The sequence below is a fragment of the Nomascus leucogenys genome, chromosome 17 (genome assembly GCF_006542625.1).
Source record: "Nomascus leucogenys isolate Asia chromosome 17, Asia_NLE_v1, whole genome shotgun sequence".
NCBI lineage: Eukaryota > Metazoa > Chordata > Mammalia > Primates > Hylobatidae > Nomascus > Nomascus leucogenys.
Genome location: NC_044397.1, coordinates 15,609,519 through 15,635,181, shown reverse-complemented (window position 1 = coordinate 15,635,181; position 25,663 = coordinate 15,609,519). Strand labels below are relative to the sequence as shown.

Genomic DNA, 25,663 nt, shown 5'->3' with positions numbered 1-25,663 from the left:
AGGATATTAACTATAATTACATCTTACTCTTAAAATCATTGTAAATACTTGTAAATAGCTATTTATCAACTGAAATAATTTATTTAATGTGGAAGTAACATATGTCATACTTTGGTTATTAAAAAATTACATAATCTGAGTTAAGAGGAATAGTTTAACCTTTCACTCTATATCAAACATGAATTAGCCTTGTTAGAAAATGACATTAATCAGAAATGTAATTTTTTAAATAAATAATAAACATGTTGGCAATAATTAATTTTTTCTTTCAGGGCAGTTTCAGGTTTTTTAGTCACCTAAGATAGCCAAAACAGAAAGAACTGTAATCGTACTAGAGAGTGACATAAACATTGAATGTTACATTTCCCTCCTAAGAATTAAAAAAAAACAAAAACAGAGTTAGTTTAGATAGATAGACAGATAGATACATAGATAGATAGAGACTAGAAGTCTTTTTAAAGTCCAGTTAAGTCCTAAATTCTACATGACCTAGAATGAGAACAAAATCAACAGAGTATCAGAAAGTAAAAATATTTTCCCATAAGATAACATAGACAGTTGTTTAGTTTTGAAAAAAAAATTTTTTTTTTCTACAGAAAAAGTAAACATGAGAAAATGTACTAACGCAGCACCTGAGGACCATATACTTTTTTGGATTATAAATCATTACTACCACTTCATAGTAATGTTAATGAGAATCAATTCTACCAGTTTTCTGACAACAAGAATTTGTTCTTTTAAAATACGTATGCCCTATTGATAACCTAGAGACAATTTTCAGCAGTGCTACCCTTCATGGAAATAAGATACTACTCATCTAAATCTTACTAAATATATGAAATTATTTTAAATTAAAAGCCTAAAGCATTAGCAGTAGAAAAGGAATACAGGTTACCTTCATAAACCCAGTCTGGAATTCCATTAAATATTTTATTTTCTCTTCCATTAAATGTTATTTGAAAAGGTGGATCTCCTGGTCTTTGTTTCAAATAGATATTGTTTTGATAGACATATGCCTAAAAGTGGTGGTAAGGGGAAATTCCACAACAAAGTAAATGAAGGCTGTATATTTGTTTTAATTAGTCCTCTAATACCTTTAAACAGAGTGGTAATAAAGATACAAAAAAGATTCACAACTAAAATATCATTTTAATAGGTCAAAAAATCCAACCAACTCACATTAACATCAATTATGAATTTTAAAGTCTGAATCAAATAAAAAATAAAGCCTATTATTTTCTTAGTTGTTTCATTACCCCCAAATAAATAATTATGTATATTGACAGAAAGTTGAATAAATCTCTGAATATTAATAGCTAGCCAGATCTAATCTTTATTTAGAGTCCTTAAATAAGAGCTTGGACCAAATTTCATGTTGTCTGAAGCTAGTCTGGGAAACTTGTGAAAACCATATTTTTCCTGAGCTTTCTGGCACAACGCATTCTGGCTGAGTATAAGGATAAAGTTTTTGACTGCTATATTTAAAGAAGTCTATCCATGAGCTTGAGATTTTGCGGAATTCTCAGATGGGTTTCAATTTATCAAAACTCTTCCCGTTTTTAACCACTAAAATAGTCATGAATGTATTTTTTTTTTCTTTCAGGCAGGGAAATTTAACAAAGGCCAAAATCAAATGGCTCCTCTTTTATTTACATGATTAAACACTTCAAAAATTTAAACACTTACTAATTTACTCCCAACAGGCGACCAGCATAAATACTGAATTGGACGAGGAAGCTCATTTCCTCTTACAAATTCTCTAGAAGGAAAGAAAGAAAGAAAAACAACAAACCTTGCTGTTTAATGCAAAAAAAAATAATTTGTATAAACAGAAAAATAAACAAACAGTGAAAATTAAGGATCATTCCCTCTGCACCTACAAACCTAATGAAAAGAATCCAGGAATGAAGAACTGGAGACATAGGTGTTCATTGCTGTTCTTCCAGTAGTTACTTAAAAGTCACTTAACTTTTCTGGGTGTCAGTTTTCTGACCTTTAGAGTGAGGTGAATGGATTCAATACTTACAGACTGTCAAAGTGGAGAAGATCTCTAGAAATTATCTAATACAATCCTCTCATTTTATAGAAAGTAAATATGAGGTTTATAGAGCTGATAGAACTTTTTAAGACCACATTGCTAGTTCTTGGCAGACCTTGAATTAAACTCAAGTGCTTTTAACCCCTGGGATTGTAAAATTTGCACACACTAGACTGAAATGGTCACTGAAGTGCCTTCCAGCTCTGAAATTCTATAATTGTGCTGAAGTTTAGTATGTGCTCTTCTACATTCTCATTCACAACCCCCATCTCTGTGAATGCATATGCATTTCAAATTTTTGAAAATAAGATGCCATTTGACAATCTCCCCAGGGATCTGACTTGAAATCAGAAAAGGAAAGGAACATCTGATCTCAAGCTAAACTGAAAAACGGATTGTATACTGGGCAGTATGCCTTAAGCTTGTAAAGTCCTCCACCCATGGGGAAATTTCAAATAGTCTATTGGCCAAAACTCTCACTTTGATGCTTAGAGTCACTCTGCAAGCACTCAAGTGACTTGCATTGTGGAGCTTTTGTAGTTCTTCAGCAAGAATGCATTCAGACTTTTATAAGTGTTACAGAGTCGTAGGATGTCATGCTTACTTTTTGACTTTTGTCATCTTGAAGATTGTATTAACAGTTTCATCAAGACTGCCTTCGTAGGAAAGCAAAGCAAGATCTGCCGCCCAAGCACAATTTGAAGAGCCTCAAAAAAGACTCCTGCCCAACCCCTCCAAAACAAGCTCTCCAACCTGGACCTAACATGTGCCTGACATTTCTGCCTTTCCCATTCTTTTAGTATTTGGACAATTGTGAAGATACGTAACACACACTGCCTTGATGTAACTTTTTAGGTGCCTGTATGAGACCTAGCAAGTAACAAGGGAACATGGCATAGTTTTGAGTGGGGACAGTGATTCCCATGGAAAGTGACCATTGGTGCTGCAATGAGAGTCCTGGCCGCCAGAGGGCAGTACATGAGCACAAGGCCCCTGGGTGATCGGGAATATGTTGAAAAGGATGCAAGATCCCAGTTAAAAGATTGACCCAGGCCCGGCCTGCTCGCTCACGCCAGTAATCCAAGCACTTTGGGCGGCGGATTACTTGAGGCCAGGAGTTCGAGACCAGCCTGGCCAATATGGAGAAACCCCGTCCCTACAAAAACACAAAAATTAGCAGTGGTGGCACAAGCCTGTAATCCCAGCTACTTAGGAGGCTGAGGCAGGAGAATTGCTTAAACCCGGGAGAAGGAGGTTGCAGTGAGCCGAGATCACACCACTGCACTCCAGCTTGGGCGACAGAACAAGACCCTGTCTCAAAAAAAAGAAAAAAAAAGAAAAAGAAGACATTCTTCACCTGGTTCACAATTTGTTCTCAAGCTAGTGCTCATGTTACCTTTGATACTGTAACATTGTCTCAGTTTTCTACATACAGTGGAATTATCTATGCAATCACACAGGCAGCACTAAGCTAAAAATCTCAGCGCATGTCTCAAGCCTTCACAGCTGCCATTTTCTGTTTTCTGAGTCACTAAAGGTATGAGAAAAGGCGAGGGAGGATGCTTTACAAAGGCGTTCATCTCCTCAGTTTTGCCTACCTAGCTTGAAACCAGTACTGTCTTGTTTTCTCTATGCTAGATTTTTATAGAGTCTTCAAAGGCATATAAAAGACTTGCAACTAGTTGTATTCAGCGATGCCTAGAATCTCAAACAAGTTTGCCATCCATCCTTCACTTCCTAAATTATGCTGTATTTACCTGACCACCACCCCCCACCCAAAAATCTGAAATGCTAGATAGTTGTGCCAAAAACAAAGAAACAAACAAAACCAGTGGTTTGATTAAATTCACTGCAGAGAATCTAAATATTTAATGAGATTTTAGGCCATAAAGTTTATATAATCCATGGTTAAAATATTAGGATTATCATCTTTTTGAATGCTGTTCAATTTGGCGAGCCTCACAAAAGAATTTCAAAATGATTAAAAGAAAAACAAAGACATGATGAGAGCCTTGAGAAATTGGACTGAAAGACTAAGATTCCCCACTCACTAATCGAAACACTTCTTAAGAGTAGAGCTGGCGCCCCAAGCTCATTTGCATCTCATTGTTATATGTGTTTCACATAGAAGGGGCTCAATAAATATTTCTTAAATTTGGTGATGATATGGATTCGGAGACAAGAAGGACTCAGAATGCATTCGATGGATTTTAGATTTTACTTTCAGAAGCAGTTCCTATTTCTTAATTTGACAGTTTAAGTATATCAGAGTAATTCTTTTCTGAACATTTGAAAGAAATAGTTAGATAATTTTTTAAAAAATTTTTGTGCTCTTGCTAGACAAAAGGGGAAATAGACCAGAAGATTTTTTTTCAATACCTCTTCAAGCCATATAATTATTTCCCCTTTTATATAACAGCAAAGAAGATATCACATTAAGATGAGTAGCTAAGGCAATTCATTGTCCACACTTAGCCAGGGTGATTTTTCTAAAGTGCAAATCTGATCATGTCATTTTCCATTTAAAACCCTTGAATGAATCCTTATTGTCATCAGAAAGAAAGATCTAAACTCATTTTAATGATTTCCTCATTATTGTTTGGCCTATGCTTCCTGGCCTTGGCTGTTCCCCAACCTTACACCACCTCCCACTAGTCAGTGGGCCCCTCCCTCAATTTCAAACAAATTGACCTACTTTGCATTTCCCAAATGCACAATGCTCTCCCTCCCCCTTTTAGGCCTTTACATATTCTTCTTGCTGCCAGAAATTCTCTTCGTCAATCCTTCGCCTATCTGCACATTCATTTAATTTTTTCTTTTAAATGGTAAATGTTTCAAACAGTATATATATATATATTATATATATATGGAAAATGGTACTTGTCTAACAATTTATCTACCAACAAACTTCAAAAGAACATTTAGTATTTTACATGTCAAATATTTTTCTGTTTTAAAAATAATTTTAACATTTTGTCATTTTTGTAATAATTAATTTTAAAACAATTAATGGAGTACGTATTCAGACACAACTAATGCTGCACCTGTCTCCCTCCCTTCCTCCTCCCATCAGTGAAATAGCTGCTCTCCTAAAAATAGTGTCTCATTCCCAAGGATGCTTTTGTGCTTTCCTATATATGTTTTTTCCACAAATAGCACAAGTTTAATTTGATCTTCAAAAATAGAAAATCCAAAACTATATTGCAAATAAAAATACAAAATATTAGTCAAATAAAGAGGTGGGTATCCCATATAAGTATTTTCTTGAATTTTGTAAGCTTTATGGGTACATATATACTGTATTACCAAAAAGTAAGAAACAAAGATCAGTAAGAAGATAAAGTCTTCTTAACCCCAAATCATAGTTTGGAATGAAATCATTCTAGATATTAGATTTAAGTCGTATTAATAAACAGAGGTGATTTACCCATTGCTAAGGTCATAGATGTAATATGTTGCTGTGTAAGAATATCTCCAAAGCTGTCAGAAAGAAGAAAGACAAAAAACAAATTGCAATTGTTAAAAAGCTTGTATCAATAATGTATAATCATATATCATCCAATTCAAAGTTCAAAATTATAAAAGGACTACTTTCACAAGGCACTAGGAAGAATATGTTTCAATTCCAAATGAGTCTTCATTTAAAGAGTCTTACTGTGGACTTTTGTGCCGTTTGTGCAAGTTCCAGAACTAATCTCAGCAGTGATTCAACCCTCACTCCATAAAAAGCATACCCAAAGAAATTTCCTAACATAAAAAGCTTATCTTTGCATACTCTATCCCAGAAATGTTCCCTTCATGTTTTACCTGTATTGAAGTAAAACCACAATGATTTCCACAGCCTATAAGGATTACCCTGCACCTGGATAATTCATTCTAATTGTACCCTTTAAAATTGGGTAAAGAGAATTTCATTCAACATGTATTTTTTGCTGCAAATTGCTTGCCTTTCTTTGAGTATAGTCTTAAAAATAATAACTGAAAAAAATGAATAAGAATATTTAGCTTATAATTCTTCTTGAACAAAGCTCTTCGTTTTCTTGTTAAGTATGTCTATGCTGTTGTTAATGAATGATGCAAGTATTATTTTGGACTCTGTTTCTTAAAGCGCTTTCACACTTAAAACAAACAAGCTCCATAAGATTGAAACATGTCTTGCTGAAGATTATTGGTGACCAGGGCCTGAATATTTAGAGATAAAGACAGACTCTTGCTTTCTCTCACTTTTTTAAACCACCTCGTGGATTAGTAGGAGATATAATTGGATATAACCAAATTAAATAGTTGATACCTTTGAATAATCACTTTCTAGGTATACAAATTGCCGATCAGGTGATAAGCCGTAATTTGAAGCATTCACACTTTTCTGAAATTATGAAGAGGTTGATTAGAATACAGAAAAGATAACAAACAGCCATGTAAATTTGTAGTTTTAAAAGAATATTATATTATTAACATACTCCTACATACATAGACTTTCAATGCAATTGAAAAAAATAATTTGTGTAACTTAACTATAATTCAAAGAAATTTACTAGATACTATGGGAGAAGGATGCAAGAGATGGTATATACTTTGTGATTTCAAGAAACTTATAAACTTGTTAAGGAGTAACATACTACAAATTACAATGTTCTATAAAAGAGATTCAATATAGCATTGCAAAATTATTAAGAAAGAAATAATTAAATTCAAATGAGAAGATTATTGATTGCAAAGAGAGTATTATCTAAACTTGGTTTTAAAAGATTAGTAGGTTTTTCAGGGTGGAGAAAGCTGGCGGACTGGGAGCCCAGGGGACAGAACAGTTAAGTGCCTATACTTTATAGCTACCACTTATTAAGCACTTACTCTGTGTTAGGCACTGCCCTAAGCACTTGCAAATGTTATTTCATTTAATTATTTTATTAACCAAAAGAGGTGTTATTATTCCCACTTTACCAAGGAAAACACTGAGGCATAGTAAGATTGGTGTAGTGAAACCCCTTACCTAAGGTTTCACAACTAGCAAGGGACTGAGCCAGGATTTGAACCTCAATTGGCCTGACACTAAGGACTGAGTTCTTAACTCCTATCTTATGCTATACTATATTCAAAGAGGAGGAAAGATGCTAGGTGATTAGAAGAAGTCAAAGACAGTAGTCTAATGGGACTAGCAGACAGAACGGGAAGACTCTAGTGGAGTATGGAGCTGGGAAGGCAAGTTGCGTCCAGATCAGGTGCTAAGACTTTGAACTCTGTTTCTTGGTCAATGAAGAGTGGGCAAAGGTTTCTGACGGGGAAGATTATGTTGGATACATACCATGGTTCTATTACTCAAAATGGTATATGATTTTCCTGCTTCAATATTATAAAGTACTATATTGTTATCTGCAGATTGATGAAGATATTCTTGTCCTTTAAACAAGAAAGAAAACAAAATTTAAATGATCTCTCTTAACATGAAATACGTTCCTAACAAAAGAAACCTCTCCTATTTCACAGACCTACTTTGTTTTTCCTCTCTGTACAGTATTGCTCTGTGATGTGTAAAATAGTAAGTTGGTGGTAGAGGAAGAAGGTAGAATGCTTTGTTCTACTTCACACGAAGATGCCACATTTGCAAACAGCAGCCCTATTTTAGCCGATTCAGGGTGCTTAGGAACACAATTTTGTTTTCTCTGGGTTACAAAGGGGATAACCTAGTTTGAAATGTATATTTCTTTTGCAGTAATAAATTACATTTAGGTTGTGTTTGGTTCAACTTAAAACTCACTGTATTAATTTTATTTTCTAAAGAGAAAAAATTAAAAAATTCCATTTTGTCCAGTGACACTTAAGATACTCAACTAAAATGTCACAGACTATTTAGTTGATCTCACTATTTATTTGATTAGATTTGCTTTATAACATCCTATTTTGAAAAGCTGTATGAAAATACGAATTTCATGACCCTTAAAGGGTTCATTGTCAGATTGAGATTTGTCTGTTTTCCAGATTATCCAGATTAATAATGGAATTTCTCTTTTGGTAAAATTTTTGTGACTTCTCCTAATTAGGAATATACCTACCATTCTCAAAAGTGATTACAGACATTCAAATTATTTCAACAATGCATTTTCAACTTTTCCTTTTCTATTTAAAACCCTATTGGCCTCATTACTATGGGGCAAATCCAGTATGAATGGTTTTGTCAAAAGCGCTTTTTGAGCACTTGAATCATTCACATAATTGTTCTTTTTGTACATTTCAGCTGATACGGCTTCAGTTACTCTAGAGATGCATTAGCACTAAAATAAAAACCAAACAAAATACATAAAAACCCCTAAAAGATAAATAATGCACTTACCTGAAATCCAGTTTGGAAAAAATGTTTTATAAGAAAATGTTCCATTTAAAATATCCTTCAGTGTGAGTGCTCTCATTGTATTTTCTTCAGAGTTATGAACTTTGGGGGAAGAGCAAACACATCCTTATTAAAAAGAAGGTTAACAGCTCAAATAAATTCTAAGCCTGGCCTTCATCTGTTCTTTCTTATATAATAATAAGATCTGCTATTTGCTAAGTGGTTGTTGAACTCCTATCATCATAACTATTATTATCAATTGTAGTGTCTCCTTTTTTGTAGATAGGGTAATTAAGAATTAGGGAGGTAGTTTCACTGCCTGGAAGGGAAAACTGGCTGGAAACTGTAGAGGAAGATGAAGATTACAGAGGAAGGCCATGCAGAGCAGCTGGGGCATGATTCTTCAGGCAGTGAAGAGTTGTCAAGGTTTTCCAGACGGAAGATGAGATGAGGTTCCAACAACTCTAGTCCTTGCAGAGCTGGGATTACAGACCATGTAGGTTTGGCTAAAATCCCAGTCTCTTGTGCTGTTCACTGTATTTCCTCACATAGGTTTGGTTCAGATTTCAACTGATTTGTCAATGGTGTATTTTAGCATCCCAGTTGGTCAAATGAGATCGGCCAGAACGCTTACCTTCAGAAATCTCAAGGGAGACATGAATTTAGGTAATGTTCTCATACTGACTATGGATTTTTATAAAAAGAAAGTAGACCAAAAGAAAAGAAAACCCCTTGATCTATATAAAATATCTTAGAAATCCCAAGAGTAGAGGGTTTTCTGTAGAAAAACTAATCTAATGTAGCTCACAAACCACAAACAAATTCAATCTATATTTGAATACTTCAAAACCATTGTGTTTTTCAAACATGATCTTATTCTCAGAACAAACATTCATTACAGAGCCCTGAAGCAGTCAGATACACCAGGCAGATAATAAGGCAACCAAAGCCCAGTGCCCTTTTTTATCCATATTGCCCTTCTCCATCTCTCCCACCTTACCCTTCCACAGGCCACTAAAACTGATAGGAAGATCCTATACCTTGAATGCCATTTATGAATCTGGTATTTGCCCAGGTGAAAACAAAACTGTCAAAGATGGGAGCTGTAACTTTATGCTGCTATAAAACTCGTAGCCCTCCATGACTCTTCCAGTAAGGACCACAAATGATGATCTGGATGGACTACAGACACTGGCTGGTGTGGGGCAGTCTACCCTGCCAGCTCTTCTTGCTCCTCTCTCATTACTTTCTGGACACTAACAAGCCAGTCTTTCTTTTCCTCAAATACTCTTTCTGTAGGGTGTCTACAGCCTTTTCTAGTCTCTCTCCTTTAATGCTCAATCCAAAAGCTATATACTTCCTCTGAGAAGCCCTTTCTGACCCCCTGGTTTAGATCAGGTTTCCTTTTACAAATTTCCATAGAGCATGTTCCTTGCTTTTAGAACACTTGTCTTGGTTTGTAATCATGTGTATATTTGAGTGATTATTTGATTAATGTTTTCCCACCTCCCTCTGTATAATCAAATCAGTTACCATAAGGCCAGGAATCATGTCTTGTTTTTCTCATAGCACATCCCAAGTGTCTAGCACATACAGGCATCTAATAAATAGTTGTTGAACGAATGAATGCATGAAATGAAGGCTGGCTGGATGGCTGGATGGCTGGATGGCTGGTTGGGTGGCTGGCTGGATGAGATGTGTGCCTTTTCTGAATTCCCTGCATGGTTTTTGGTAAGTAGATCTCTGGTGCCTAGGCTTGCTCACTCATATTATGAGGTACTGGACTAGAAGGTGTTGGCAATCTCTTCCAGCTATACCACGCTAGATTTTGAAATCTGAAACTCAACCTGCTCTATTAACCTCGTAGTTATATTAATGTTCTGCTATGTATGTAGTAAGAGCAAAATAATAAAGTGGAATAATAACATCTTCTGTTGTTTTAACTGATTTACATTGATGCATGTATGCTCCATGCATTTGATTAGGACCATGAGTTTATTTCTTTCCTTAATTTGCGGCAACTTATTCCATGGCTGTAAGAATAGTGGCTGGTGAGCCCCTTTGCAACTAGACACTGAATACTTAATAGAATTGTTATTCTATTTTTTAAATAATTATCTTTCTGTATTATCTGTGCATCAAAACAAGGTTGTGTACACTACACAGTTATTTGTAATGAAATATTTTCTGTTTAATGAAATGGTATTATGTAGAATTCATACCATTGATTTTGTAATTCTCATTCAGTGAATAAAAGACCATTTACTACAATAGCATTAAAATAATTGCTAAGTATTATATTTAATTCAATTTTAACTTTCCTAAGAGCAAGTTGCAATCCATTTCTAATGTAATAAAGGGAAAATTATAACACTATTTATAGTGGAACTTATTTTCCATTTGAGACACATTTAGTTTGTGCCTATACAATCCTGAATATCTAGATGGAAAATTTAAAAACATATTAAGTCCATTTACTGTAAATACCAAGATAACAATTTTTTTAAAGAATGTTTTTTATATTAATTCAATAAATGAATATAACCTTAGTTATTTTTTAAAAAGTATAAATAATGCTTCAGTTATGGCTGGTGACATAGTTTTTCCTATTTAAGCATCTGTGCATATAATTTTCCTTACTTGTATTATGCTTAAATAAGACATTTATAGCTATAATTAATCTTCATTTTCATAGAAGGCTAAATTAAGTTAGATAATTCAACTAAAACATCTAGCTCTATGTGTGGCACACGGTAGCAGTCAATACATGTTACCTTTCAGCATTATTGTGACTCATCAGTATTTTTCAAATAAATATTTTAGACCAATGTTTCCCAAACAGATTTGTCCACTGGGAATTTTTCCTTCGGAATATCTACTAAAACCACAGTTTGAGAAACACAGTTCCAGACAAGGCTATTAGTATATACAATTAAGCTTTACTTTTATTCTAGTTTAATGAAGTTCATCGGTTATACTTGAACATTTTGTCTATTGCCTGGCTCCATAACTGAACTGTTACAATTAAAATCATAAGTGCAATTTGTACTAATATTGTACAATGAGTAAATAAAACATAAAAAACAACAGTTTCAAATTACTTTTTAAATACCTACTCATTTTCCTTTTCATATCATTAATCTTATCAGATTTCTCAAAAAGATTCTAAGAATTAATTATTTATTCCTTTAAACCTCTAATTTAGTTTATCCAAGAAGGTTGGACTTGATACTATATTTCATATTACTTCCTAGTTAGCAATTAATTTTATATGAGTGCATAGTAGCTATAAATGCCAACAATCGATATAGAGAACGTAGCATATGACTCAAAGAATCTGTAAAGCAATTTTAAGCATGTACTAATTGTACTACTAATTGCCATAATGAGAATAATCCTCACCATCACCCAAGAAGTGATGAGTGGATGTATGAATAACAAATCCAGATGAGCCAGCTACATGTATGTGGGAATGGATTTCAGGCACAGATTGGGCTGGGATGATTACTCCTAACCTCACGTTAGCTTTGTAAACCGTATCATATGTCATGTATCCAGGGCTTAGAAAGTGTAATTATGTTGATTTCAGGCTGAGTACATTAAGTTCATCCCCAATATAATCAGAGAAATTTAAATTAGGCATTCTTCTCTTCCTGCTAAACATGACCATAAACACAGTTTTCATAAACACAGTGAAGTAATGTGTCTCCTTTGAGATGGTGCATTAAGTCACATGTTAGAATAAGAATAAAACATAAAGATAACTTAGAATTTTCAATCCAAGCTTTGATTCTTTGTATATATGGGTTTTTGTTTTCTCAACATTTATCTAAATTTATTGAACATGAATTTTTTCTCATCTCTATATTTATGTCGCAAAGAATTGTATAAGACATAGGTCTCCACCCATAAAAGTAGAAACAGTGATTGATTTTTCTCACTATTATATGTTCAGCTGCTAGGACAGTCTTTGACATAGCATGGGAGCTCAATAAATATTTGCTGAATTAAAAAAAAAAAACAACTTGACAGATTTTGTGTTCGCTTGTTTTGAATAATTCCCCCGAGAATATATCTGCCCCTTCTACCCTCTATTACATGTTGTAAATTTCATATGTAGACTCTTTTGCCTTCATTTAAATATTTATAAAAATTTGGTCTTTGGAGCCCCTTGGAGTGTGCTTATATAAAAAGCAGATTCCTAGTACTTATCTCAAACCTACTGAATCCAAATCTCTGAGGGTGGGGTCCTGGTAGTTTCAGTTTTTACCCAGCCTCCTCGATGATTCTTCTGCAAAGGTTCAGAATCTCAATTTAATGATTTCACTGAATCTATTTTGCTCAATGCACTTCTGTGCCTATAGGAATCATTCCTTGACTACAAACTCATGGTAGGTGGGTGAGGCTGGCCTGCAGAGCAATCCGTATGTCATGGAGAAGAGATTCCAGGTAACTGAGTGTTGACCATGGCTTCCAAGGAATGTAAATGGCCTCCTTTAATGTTTGTCCACCTGTTCAGTGACCTTGCTCATTGCCTTCAAATGCACTCTTCTTTAAGTATATTCCCTTTCCCACACCTGGAAAAGTGGACAAAAGGCAAGGGGATTGATTCTGCCCCAGACTAGGCTTAAGTGAGATTATGGAAAAAGCATTGGGGTCATTATTTTCTAGTGTTTGGAATTTGTGTATGTGTGTGTCTGTGTGTAAATCAGTATAAAATATATCTCCACAGCACCAAATACACTAAATGTTCTAGTCACCCAGAAAATATTCCATTAATAATTATTGGATCAACAAATGAATTTTCATGTCCCCTTCCAAATAATGTTTTAATATTAAATGTAATTATTTGATGATTTTGGAAGATTAGCTTTGACATCTATAATTTTTAAATTCTAACGGTTGAACAGAAGTAAACATGAATTCTGAAAGCATATCTCTCCTCTGTATATGTTAACACTTACTTGATTAGCTCTTAATTTTTGCCAGTGCCCTTAACTTCATTTTGGCCCATCTTTAGTATAGTTACTCATACATTGCTTAAACACTCTAATTAACTATGCTTTAAATTATTTGCATTTTCAAATTATTAAAGCAAAGCTGAAAATTATTTCAATTATGAATCCCAGAAATTACAATTCACAGAAATGATTCACAAGCAAGTAATGATTTACTATTCTCTTAATTCTTTCTTAAAACGTTGTGCTTCAATTAGGCTTCTGTGTCTGTTTCTGCCATTTGATTGCCTAGTACTGAAAAATTAGAAATGGGTATTAGAGCAGAGACATTGGATGTTAGTTCTAATGTTCAGCATAAGCCAAATGAGAAAATTAAGTGGCATACAAATGGCCGGCAGGTCCTTTTGTTCTCACTTTTGCACTTGATTTGTAATTGATGCATATGAGGTCATACCAAGCAAAGGGACTAGGGCTCTCAGGGAAAACACACCCATCTTCCTGCTGGCTCTGCAGAGGTGCTACCTGTGGGGAGGTATCATCTCCAATTATCACACTGGGTTTTGTTTGTTTCTGCAGTGAGCACCACAGGGGCAAGGACAGGAAATATTAGGATGGGAAATACACTATTTACAAGCTAATATGATCAAATTGGAACAAGACTGACAACTTTGAAAAAAAAAGTACATGAGGTGGCTTAAATGAGTAATAGAAAGTGTCATAATTTATAAGTTCTTGTATGTACCAAGTACTCTACATGTATAGTCCTGTTAAATCCTCACAGCAGCCATCTGAGCTAAATACTTTTGTGGACACCATTTTACGATTAGGAAATGAAAATTAGCAAGGTGAGCTAACTTGCCTAATACATAAAAAAGCTGGGGTTTAAATTCAGTTGCATCTGGTTTCAGATACCTTGCCACTATACTATAATTAAAGTGTAAGTGTACACATAATAAAACAACAACATAAAACGAACACAAAAATAGGCAAGAACCAAGCAACACACAAAGAGGTAGAATAATTACACCTCAAAACCTAGGTTAAGAGAAAGTGAGGCAATTTGAGCTTTTTCAAAGCAAATAGGTTGCTAGCTATTATAAAACTACTTACTGCTACTATTATTACTGCCTACTTGAAGAATGTCTCAGCTCTAACAGCAATTTTCCACGGTTTTCTCTATGAACAATACTGAATAACATAAGTTATTCAAAGGATTTGCCGGGCTTTTAAAAAATAACCCATTTGTGTGTTATTTTATTGTTGTTATATTATTTTAATTAGGGTTCATTTATTTTTCTGGATAACTAAGGCTTTCAAAGATGATAAGCTATAATCAACCTAATGTGTAAGAACATAAATGGCAAATGACCCTCTGGTGACCCTGAAGATGAAAGCAAGCCTTGTTTATTTTTGAAGACATCAGTCTCCTTTGCCAGCTCATTTTCCTCTAATCTCTACTTGACATTTTGGCACGGCTGTTACTGCTGCTACATGGGACTGGAGGAAGAGCAACTTTCCTAGGTCATTTCATTCTCCCAAGGTTTCTACTACACATCCCTGGGCTGACCCACCCCCTGACCCCACTACCACACCTGACTTTCACTGGATTGTCTTTTGAACTCCAGACACATATATTAAACTTCCTCTTTAAAATCCCCAGTTACATATCTCACAAGCAAAATCAATATGTTTAATGCTAAGAAAAAAAATTCTGTGCTCCTCTTCTAAATTTCTCCAAGTAAATGGCACTACCTACCATTCATGTAGTTTCTCAATACAAATATTTTGGTGTGATCCTTGACCTTCCTCTTCCTTAACCAACACCCAGGCCTGCCAACCCTGTCTACTGCTTGTCTCTATTCCTACTGCACCCCCAGGGACAAGCCATTTCACAATCTTTAGGCTTTAACGGATGCCTAATTACTCCTCTGCAATTTCATTCCTGGTATTTTGTTGTGGTTTTGTTTTGCATTTTGCAATGACTGATAGCATTGAGCATCACTCATGTGCTTATTAGTCATTTGTATTTGTATATCTTCCTTAGCAAAATGTCTGTCCTTTGTCCATTTTTTAATGGAGTTAATTATCTTTTTATTATTGAGCTGCCAGAGTTCTTTGTGTATTCTAGATGCATGGCCTTTATTGGATATATATTTGTACATTTTTTTCTCATTTTCTAGGTAGTCTTTTCACTCTTTAAATGGTATTCTTGGCCACCCTAAAATGTTAAATTTTGATGAAGTCCAATTTATGTATGTTTTCTTTTGTTTCTTGCATTTTTGGTCATATCTTAGAAAATTTGCCTAACTCAAAAACATAAAAATGTATCCGTATGTTTTAAGAGTTTTATAGTTTTCAGCTCTTACAGTTAAGTCTTTGATCCATTTTGAGTTAATTTTTGTGTATGGTGTGAGGAATTGGGTCCAACATCTTTTTTTGCACATAGATATCCAATTGTTTCACCATCATTTGTTGAAAAGACTTTTCCCGTTGAATTGTCTTGGCATCCTCATCAAAAATCAATTAACTAAGTAAAAGGCTTTATTTCTGGACACTCAATTCTATTCCATTGATCTATATATCTATCCTTATGCCAGTAACACACTGTCTTGATTACGGAGCTTTGTAGTAAGTTTTAAAATAAGTTTTAAAATAAGGAAGTGTGATTCCTCTAAGTTTATTATTCTTTTTCAATATTGTTTTAGCTATTTTGGGTCCCTTGCATTTTTGTATGAATTTTAGGATCAGCTCGTCACTTTCTGCAAAAAAAGAAAGCTATCCAGGATTTGGATAGAGATTACATTTAATCTGCTGATAAATTTAGGCAATATTGCCATCTTAAAAATATTGTTTTATGATCCATAAACATGGGATGTCTTTCCACTTACTTAGATCTTTTTGGATTGCTCATTGAGAGTGTATAGAAATACTACTGATCTTTATACATGGATCTTGTATCCTGCAACACTACTGAACTGTATTGTTAGTTCTAATAGTTTTTTAGTGAATTCCTTAGGATTTCTACAAACAAGATTGTGTTATCTGTCAGTAGAAAGAGTTTTACTTCTTCCTTTCAAATCTGGATACTTTATATATTTTTTTCTTGCCTAATTGCCTTGGCTAGAACCACTGATAAAATCTTGAACAGAAGGGATGAGAGAGGATATCAAGTCCTGTTATTGATCTTAGCAGGAAAACAGTGTTGAGAGGTGACAGCGTGCTGGCAGCCCTCACAGCTGTTGCTCGCTCTGGGTGCCTCCTTGGCCTGGGCACCCACTCTGGCCGCACTTGAAGAGCCCTTCAGTCCGCCGCTGCACCGTGGGAGCCCTTCTCTGGGCTGGCCAAGGCCGGAGCCGGCTCCCTCGGCTTGCGGGGAGGTGTGGAGGCAGAGGCAGGGACGGGAACCTGGGCTGTGCCCCATGCTTGCAGGCCAGCTAGAGTTCCAGGTGGGAGTGGGCTTGGTGGGCCCCACACTCAGAGTGGCCCCGGGCAGTGAGGGGCTTAGCACCCAGGCCAGCAGCTGCGGAGGGTGCGCCGGGTCCAGCAGTGCTGGCCCACCAGCTCTGTGCTCTGTTTCTCAGCAGGCCTTAGCTGCCTCCCTGTGGGGCAGGGCTTGGGACCTGCAGCCCGCCATGCCTAAGTCTCCCTGCTTCCCCCCGCTCCCCCTGCGTCCGCTCCCCTGCCCCCCGTCCCCCTCCCTGCCCTCTGTCATCCCCCCGCCCCTCCCTCTCTGCTGTGGGCTCCTGCAGGGCCTGAGCCTCCCCAAAGAGCGCTGCCCCCTGCTCCACAGCGCCCGGTCCCATCGACTGCCCAAGGGCTGAGGAGTGTGGATGCATGGCGCGGGACTGGCAGGCAGCTCTACCTGCAGGTCCAGTGCGAGAGCCACTGGGTGAGGCCAGCAGGGCTCCTTAGGCTAGTGGGGACTTGGAGAACCTTTGTGTCTAGCCAAGGGATTGTGAGTGCACCAATCAGCTCTCTGTGTCTAGCTCAAGGTTTGTGAACACACCAATCAGCACCCTGTATCTAGCTCAGGGTTTGTAAATACACCAATCGACACTCTGTATCTAGTTAATCTAGTGGGGAGGTGGAGAACTTTTGTGTCTAGCTCAGGGATTGTAAATGCACCAATCAGCACCCTATCAAAACAGACCAATCAGCTCTCTGTAAAACAGAGCAATCAGCTCTCTGTAAAATGGACCAATCAGCAGGATGTGGGTGGGGCCAGATAAGAATAAAAGCAGGCTGCCTGAGCCAGCAGTGGCAGCCGGCTGGGGTCCCCTTCCACACTGTGGAAGCTTTGTTCTTTCGCTCTTTGCAATAAATCTTGCTACTGCTCACTCTTTGGGTCCATACTGCCTTTATGAGCTGTAACACTCACCGTGAAGGTCTGCAGCTTCACTCCTGAAGCCAGCGAGACCAAGAACGCACCAATTCTGGACACAGTGTGACATTAGCTTTCATCTGTAAGTGTGATGTTAGCTATGGTTTTTTTTTTTTTGTAGGTGTCTTTGATAAGGTTGGGGAATTCCTCCTACTCCTAATCCGTTAAGTGTTTTTATCATGAAAGGGTACTGCATTTTGTCAAATTCTTTTTCTGTATCTATTATGACTATGAAGTTTTTTTCCTTTTTTCCATTAATAAAGTTTATTATATTAATTGATTTTCAAATGATAAACCAACCTTGTATTCTCGGGCTGAATCCCAATTTGTCATGGTGTGTAATCCTTTTTATATATTGCTGGATTTGGCATGCTGGTATTTTGTGGAAAATTTTTGCATCCATATTCATAAGAGATCGATTTATAATTTTCTCTTCTTGTGACATCTTTGGTTTTGGCATTATAGTAATGCGGGTAATACCTTATAGAATGAGTTGGGAAGTGTTTTCTTTCATTTTTTGAAAACGTTTGTGAAGAATTTGTAATAATTCTTTAAATGTTTGGTAGAATTTGTCAGTGAAGCCATCTGAGCTTAGGAAGTTTTTATGATTTGGTTTTTTTTTTTTTGTGGGAAGTTTTTAAATGACTAATTCAATCTTTTTCGGTGTTGTAGCACCATTCATGTTTTCTGTTTCTTCTTAAGTATTGGTAGTATCTTTCTATGTACCTATTTCAATGTGCCTATTTCATTTGCTCTCTGATTTTGTTTTTGGTGGGGTGGCGGGGAGACAGAGTCTTGCTCTCTTGCCCAGGCTGGAGTGCAATGGCACGATCTCAGCTCACTGCAACCTCTTGTCTCCCAGGTTCAGGCAATTCTGCCTCAGCCTCCTGAGTAGCAGAGGTTACAGGTGTCAGCCACCACTGCTAATTTTTGTGTTTTTGTAGGGAGGGAGTTTCCCCATGTTGGCTAGGCTGGTCTTGAACTCCTGGCCTCAAGTGATCCCTCATCTCAGCCTCCCAAAGTGCTGCAATTACCACCATGCCCAGCCTGTTGTCTGATGTTTTCTTTTTTAACATACAATTGTTATATCCTGTTCCTTAAAAAGTCCTAACATATCTGTTTTTCCACCAAGTATAAATCATAACCTGTATTTAAAATTTTAATTTTGATACTAATACTGTTTTTATTATTAATGGGAATAAATATTAATAAATATTGTAAGTTATTCTTACTGCATATTAGTCAATTAAAAAGGATACTGAAAATGAAAAATAAGTTCTGGGTTCTCTATGCAATGAGAAATAAATTAAAAAGAGACTGGTTAGTATTTGACTAACTGTCCTATGAGGAGGTTGTTTTATTACATGCTACTGTATTAATTATTGCAATTTTTTTATTATACTTTAAGTTCTAGGATACATTTGCAGGATGTGCAGGTTTGTTACATAGGTATTATATGTGCCATGGTGGTTTGCTGCACCCAACAACCCGTCATCTACATTAGGTATTTCTCCTAATGCTATCCCTCCCCTAGTCCCCCCACCCCTCAACAGGCCCCTGTGTGTGATGTTCCCCTCTCTGTGTCCATGTGTTCTCATTGTTCAACTCCCACTTATGAGTGAGAACATGCAGTGTCCAGTTTTCTGTTTCTGTGTTAGTTTACTGAGAATGATGGTTTCCAGCTTCATCCATGTCCCTGCATGTCCCATGGCTGCATAGTATTCCATGATGTATATGTGCCACACTTTCTTTATCCAGTCTATCATTGATTGGCATTTGGGTTGGTTCCAAGTTTTTGCTATTGTGAACAGTGCTGCAATAAACATGCATATGCATGTGTCTTTATAGTAGAATGATTTATAATCCTTTGGGGATATGCCCAGTAATGGGATTGCTGGGTCAAATGGTATTTCTGGTTCTAGATCCTTGAGGAATCTCCACACTGTCTTCCACAATGGTTGAACTAATTTATACTCGCACCAACAGTGTAAAAGCATTCCTATTTCTCCACATCCTCTCCAGCATCTGTTGTTTCCTAACTTTTTAATGATCACCATTCTAACTGGCATGAGATGGTATCTCATTGTGGTTTTGATTTGCATTTGTCTAATTACCAGTGATGTTGAGCTTTTTTTCATATGTTTGTTGATTGCATAAATGTCTTCTTTTGAGAAGTGTCTGTTCATGTCCTTTGCCCACTTCTTGATGGGATTTTTTTTTTTTTCTTGTAAATTTGTTTAAGTTCTTTGTAGATTCTGGTTATTAACCCTTTGTCAGGTGGAGAGATTGGAAAAATTTTCTCTCATTCCATAGGTTGCCTGTTCACTCTAATGCTAGTTTCTTTTGCTGTACAGAAGCTCTTTAGTTTAATTAGATCCCATTTGTCAATTATTGCTATATTTTATGGCTCAGTTTGACTGTGGTTCTTAAAAACTTTTAGTCCTGATTCCACACCTCTGGCTCAAACTTTTGAATCTGGTTTTCAAGGTATATCTATGACTGGATGTTCTCGTCGAAGTTGTAACTCAATTTGCTTTGGAAATCTGAGACAGGTAAACGCCTCTCCATACAAAGATTTGGTTTTCTTTTTAAATTATTTAAAATTTGGCAAAACTCAAAGGGAGTTTGCCAAGATTCATCTGTGATTTTAAAATTCACGTGCAGATTAGAGAACTATAAACTGCAAACTTGATTTCTTTATCTTGACTAAAAAGCTCTTTTATATTCATGAACTTTCTGAAACTTTTCCTTAACCTTTTAGACTTCCCCATATTTTCTCCATAAGAATAGTGAAAAAATAAGCTTAAAACTCTTAAGATGTTTGAGGGAATCTGTTTCATAGACTGAATGTTAGTCCTGGGAAAATATTTTAACTTTACTACTAATATTCATATCTCCTTTGAAGATGATTTTATCTCACATATCTTATTTTACCAAAGGTGATTGTTGAAGTTACAGTAGTAATAGAATACTAATTAGTAATACCAATAATAACAACAACAATGGATTTCTGACTAAAATTCAGACTTTCCAAATGATACTTCTTCTTAAAAAATACTGATCTCTGTTCTATCCAAATTGTCTGTGGCCTTCACGTATTTTCTTCAATGCATTATAAAAGGCAAGACTCAGCTAAATAATCACTACATATTATATTTATGTGTGTATGTATGTAGAATCACAATTACATAAGTATATATATATTCTCTTTGTTCGTTTGTTTAAATGATTTTGGCCTCATAGCTCTTATCAGTTTCCTTTTGGTTTCCTGAACTTCCCAAACACTTTTCTGATATTCAGGCTCCTAAATAGCTGGCACTACAGGTGCATGCCACCACGCCCAGCTAATTTTTGTATTTTTTTTTAATAGAGAAAGGGTTCCACCATGTTGCCCAGCCTGGTCTCAAACTCCTGGGCTCAAGAAATCCTCCTGTCTTGGCCTCCTGACGTTCTGGGATTAGAGCCATAAGCCAACACAGCCACCCACCCTTCCCTTTTTTACTCTCACTCAGCCTTATTCTCCATTCCTCCACCCTTCAGCTTCTTATGTCTTTCTTCTTTCCTTTTGTTTTGCTTTTGCCCTAGAGCCATCAATGTTCTGTATGAGTGCTTCAGACACAAAAGTTTCTGAAACATTTGTTGTTTTTGGTTAAAAACAAAAAAGTTGGGGATAGGAACAGGGATTATATTCTGGGATAAAGGCTGTCTACTCTCAGAATTAAGACATTTTTGAAATTGAAATACATCACACAGAATGGAATAGTTGCTATTGTTGAGTGTAGAAGTACATATTCTCAACAATGGAGAACACAGACACAAAATTCTGGCTATCATTTATGAAGTATTTACTACATGTTAGAAATTTTAGAAAAATAATAACTAACATTTGTTGAGTATTTGTTCATCACCATGTGGGGAACTCTATACTCAAAAGAATCTGAAACAAGGTCAAATAGTTCCTACAATTTCTTTCTATAAGCCAAGGAGGAATGGTCCAGGTATTCAGAAAATATAAATCATGAATCAAGTTTGTGTAGAATTTACCTGCAAAATTCCGCAACCTCTGTAACTTTTCACTTCTAGTTTTTTGCTTTTGTAACCTCTGTTAAATCTCTTGAAACAAGAAGGTCTGTATGTTTGTCTTTGGGGTGAACAAAAATAAGGGGAAGTCAAGGAGCTTAGTTTCCACTCTCAGCCTTGTTGCATATTCACAGAGGAAGAGGAGTGATGCTTGTGAAGAAAAACCTCAAAAGAAAAAATGAATGGAGGTAGGAGAGAGGAAAGGAGTCAGTTGAAGGGGTCTAAGCTGAAGGCAAGAACAACCTGGGAGTAAGGGGTAGAAATTCATGTGTGCTTCGCACTTTGGCAAAACCAAAAAGGGAGTATTTTACAAGTTTTGAAAAAAAGTTTTTCCTTATAGTTAATATTTTGTAAGTGAGCTAAATGGATTTTCTCATTTCATTACTACATTTCATATTTGTTCCTACAATCCAGTTTAGTTATTCCTAAACCCTTTTAATCCTGAGGCTGGTTCTCCTGGGATGGAAGAGCTGTTCTCTTTTTTCTTTCCTTTAGACCTGGTGTAAAATAACAAAAATCCTTCTCGGGTATCTGTGGTGTTGACCATGCATCTTTGGGTGCAGAAAGCACTGGATTCTTACTCCCCAACTTGCAGAGGGAATTCTAGAACTGCTGCACCTCCATATCCTCAGCAACTGGCATGATGATGGGCAGGGAGTTAGTAGAACTAATACACTAATATGTAAATGAATGAATGAATGTTTCCTGAGTGTGGCTTTAAGTTTCTCCGAAGAAGACAGTTCATACACTGGTGCATAAAATTCTGGGCTGAGGATACGAGGGCACCTAAGGCAGATGTGAGGTAATGGGATTTCTGATGAAGTGTGAGAAGGAGGCTAAGTAGGAGCTCACTTGGCTTTGAATTCTCTGTTCTTTTTACCCCTTCCTCCTTCCCTTTCCTGCCTTGCCATCTCAGATCCTATTCTCATAGGCACTGGGCAGATGTGAGAGTGAGGACTGGACCTGGCACTCCAGACGGGAGATGACTGACGAGTGAGATGTGAGAAGAAAGGAGGAAAATTAGGAGGAGGCCACCACGCCTAACTTCAGGGCTGCCCATGGCACTCACTTCCCTGGGTCCTGCTCAGGAAAGTAGGGGAATGACTAGTGCCATTCACAACCTGTTTAGCTGACATTCTAAGAAGTTATTCAGCAAATTTAGAACAGAAAGAGAATGATATAATGAACCAAAAAACAACAGTTCTCACCTTATTTATGATTTTTCTATTTCTGAATGAGAACTCAAATTTCACTGAGTACTTGAGTTTTATTTGATTATTTCACCCTATCAAGAAATCACTTTATTCTTAGAATTTTCCTGTTAGTTGAAAATATAATCGTATTATAAATTACATAGGACTTTTATACTGTATATGGTTTACAATGTATATTTATATGTAAGCTATACATAGCTAAACTTGGAAAGAGGGTAGGGATTGAGATTATATGTGATCACACAAATATCTGTGTATGTGTATCTCTATACATCATTTGTAGATATGTAAATATAATGTATTATTAGAAATTATAGCTTGAATTCCATAGTGAAATTCATCCTTCGCTATGGACATGGAGGCAAGTGCCCTATAAAATTAACAAACTTTTGTTCCAAGAACATTTATTTCTGAGGGTGCAGAGTATCAATTTCAAGGTTGAGTTTCTTTAAAAATCAGGAGCTAATTTTTAATGAATTAACATTCAAAGGATCTATATGAACTAATCCACCACCTGACAACTGCTAGTATGAGGGAAATGTGGCCCCAAGACCACTGAGTTGAGAGACGGGTCTCAAAACAATTTTAACATGAAAATTTATGAAAGATATGTATACACACTACATACCTCTCAACAGGCTAAGAAGAATCTTATGCTGGCAGAGAACAGAAACAAAGACTGAAATTAACACTGACGATATCAGCTGACTTCATCTTATGGGTTAACCTATTCTATTTTGTAATTCTGTGAAAATCTCAAGATTATTTTTAATTTTCCAAAACATTTTTCTATGTTCTTTTTAATAGCAACAGTCATTCAGGACTCACACATTGTTTAGCTGAAGTTATTTTATTAATCTTCCTTTACTATCAGTTAACTTTTAACCAAGATATTTCCCACATTTGTTATCATAAACTTTTAGTATTTATTAGTACAAATTTTTCCCCTTTCCTAGACACAAAGACATAAGATCTGTTATTACTGGATTTTTTTTTCCATTTCAGAAGCTTGAGTTTCTCTTCATAAATATTTTCATAAAAAGCTATTTCCCTAATATCACTGGATTATCTGTCAACATAGTCCTACTTTATATTTAAACTAGCTCTGATATCAGCCCATAGTACCTTCCAATTTTTAGCAAAGTGAGATCAATGTCAATCTAAGCCTTTTTTGTAAAAGGATCCAATTTATGACTGATCAAAATGCTTGCTTAACAATGTTTGGTTTTCTAATTTGATGTGCAGTGCTACTACATCTAAAACAACAACTTCGCTTTTTCTATACAGCTATTCCTGAGATCTGTATTCTCAACTTCCTCCCTAAATTTTTGGAAAGACTATTTAGTAATAAAAAAAGTCCATAGATTCTGTTTTAACTTTTCCATTCTTACTCATTTTTACTTTCCACGAGACAAACCTAATAATGAAAAGCAATGTTAGTTAAAAATGTTGTCTCTAAAGGCCTGTCAAAGCTTGTATTTAGCATATATTTTTGGGGGTTGTGGGGGTGATGCAGCATAGTTCTTAGGTTTTTCTATTGCTGAAATAACACTGTAAATCTCTTCCTACCCATGCCTTAAATTCCTCAGTATTTCTGGTCTTGCACAACAACATATCTGTGAGCTTGTATGTCTTCTTAGAAATAACAGACTTACTTTGGAACATAAGCACTTAGGAAATGTTCAACCACTTGTGATCTTGCATTAGTACATTTTCCAAGCTATTCTAGGCAGATAGAGCAAATCAGAGAAAGTTCTTACCTCTTGAAGGGCGTAAGACAATGCACATCACCAATAAGGCAAGCACAGCAGAGGTGGCAACTCCAAATACGATTTTTACCCAAGTCTACATAAAATAAAGAGAATTAGGCATACACACAGTTCCTGCTAAATAGTAGAAATGGCAAGATTTTGTTTACACCTAAATCCTATTTCTCTCGCCCCACAAAGCTTTTGATTGTTTTCCACTGATCCGGCTATAATTGCTGGAATTCTTCCAGCTCTGCAAGGACAAATGTTTCTACAGTATATTTAGAACAATTTTCCAATCCCAAGCCATTCAGGAAGTAAATACTTATGTACAAATTCTCACCTTCTAAACAATACAAAACTCTGATCACGTTCAATCCAGCCAACCCTAATTTTTAAAGAATACTTGAGGTTGCTTATACTAACCTTCATTTTTCCAGATGTTTTTGAAAGTTAGCTAATTCTGTCTTCAGAGCGTGGGTCACTGGATCTGTGAAAACCGTTGAAAAGGACCAAGTCTGTCTTTGTAGTTGGAAGCTGAAGCCAGGACAAGGTTTTTTTCTTTCCACGGACTTTTGAATACCGTGCCAAGTTTCAAAAGATTTCTGTAAAATTAGAAACAGATTTTGGGGGCGTTCTTGGCCCTCAAATGAACTGTGAGTGACTCAAGGGAGGTTTTATAGCCTTCTCATCCTTGTAAATTCTACACCAACATCTGCTTACGTTGACATACAGAGGTTTTTATTTTTTCTTTTTTACCAGTTCAGGTTTATGTTGCATTTTCTTCTAGAATTCACTGAAGGATCGCTTTAGCAAGTCATTGGGTTTTGCATAACATTTTTATTTGCCACTAAAAGATGAATTTAAAATAATGAAACTTGCAGGTCTGTACATTAAACATATATCTACTTTTTAACAG

General features: G+C 36.1%; 1 protein-coding gene across 2 annotated transcripts in view; it reads right to left on the bottom strand.

Moving 5' to 3' along the window:
* Nucleotides 1-25,384, bottom strand: part of FAP (fibroblast activation protein alpha) — a 72,924-nt gene extending 47,540 nt beyond the window's left edge. The window contains exons 1-8 of one of the 2 annotated variants that reach the window (XM_003266174.3): nt 25,171-25,384; nt 24,757-24,841; nt 8,367-8,465; nt 7,341-7,435; nt 6,330-6,404; nt 5,466-5,518; nt 1,687-1,759; nt 896-1,016 (exon numbers count right to left, since the gene is read on the bottom strand). In XM_003266174.3, coding sequence (XP_003266222.1) covers nt 896-1,016; nt 1,687-1,759; nt 5,466-5,518; nt 6,330-6,404; nt 7,341-7,435; nt 8,367-8,465; nt 24,757-24,841; nt 25,171-25,176 — 607 coding nt within the window. In that variant the 5' untranslated portion in view covers nt 25,177-25,384. The remainder of the gene's footprint in view (nt 1-895; nt 1,017-1,686; nt 1,760-5,465; nt 5,519-6,329; nt 6,405-7,340; nt 7,436-8,366; nt 8,466-24,756; nt 24,842-25,170) is intronic. The other variant, XM_004090877.3, reaches the window with a different exon arrangement.
* Nucleotides 25,385-25,663: the final 279 nt, after the last annotated feature.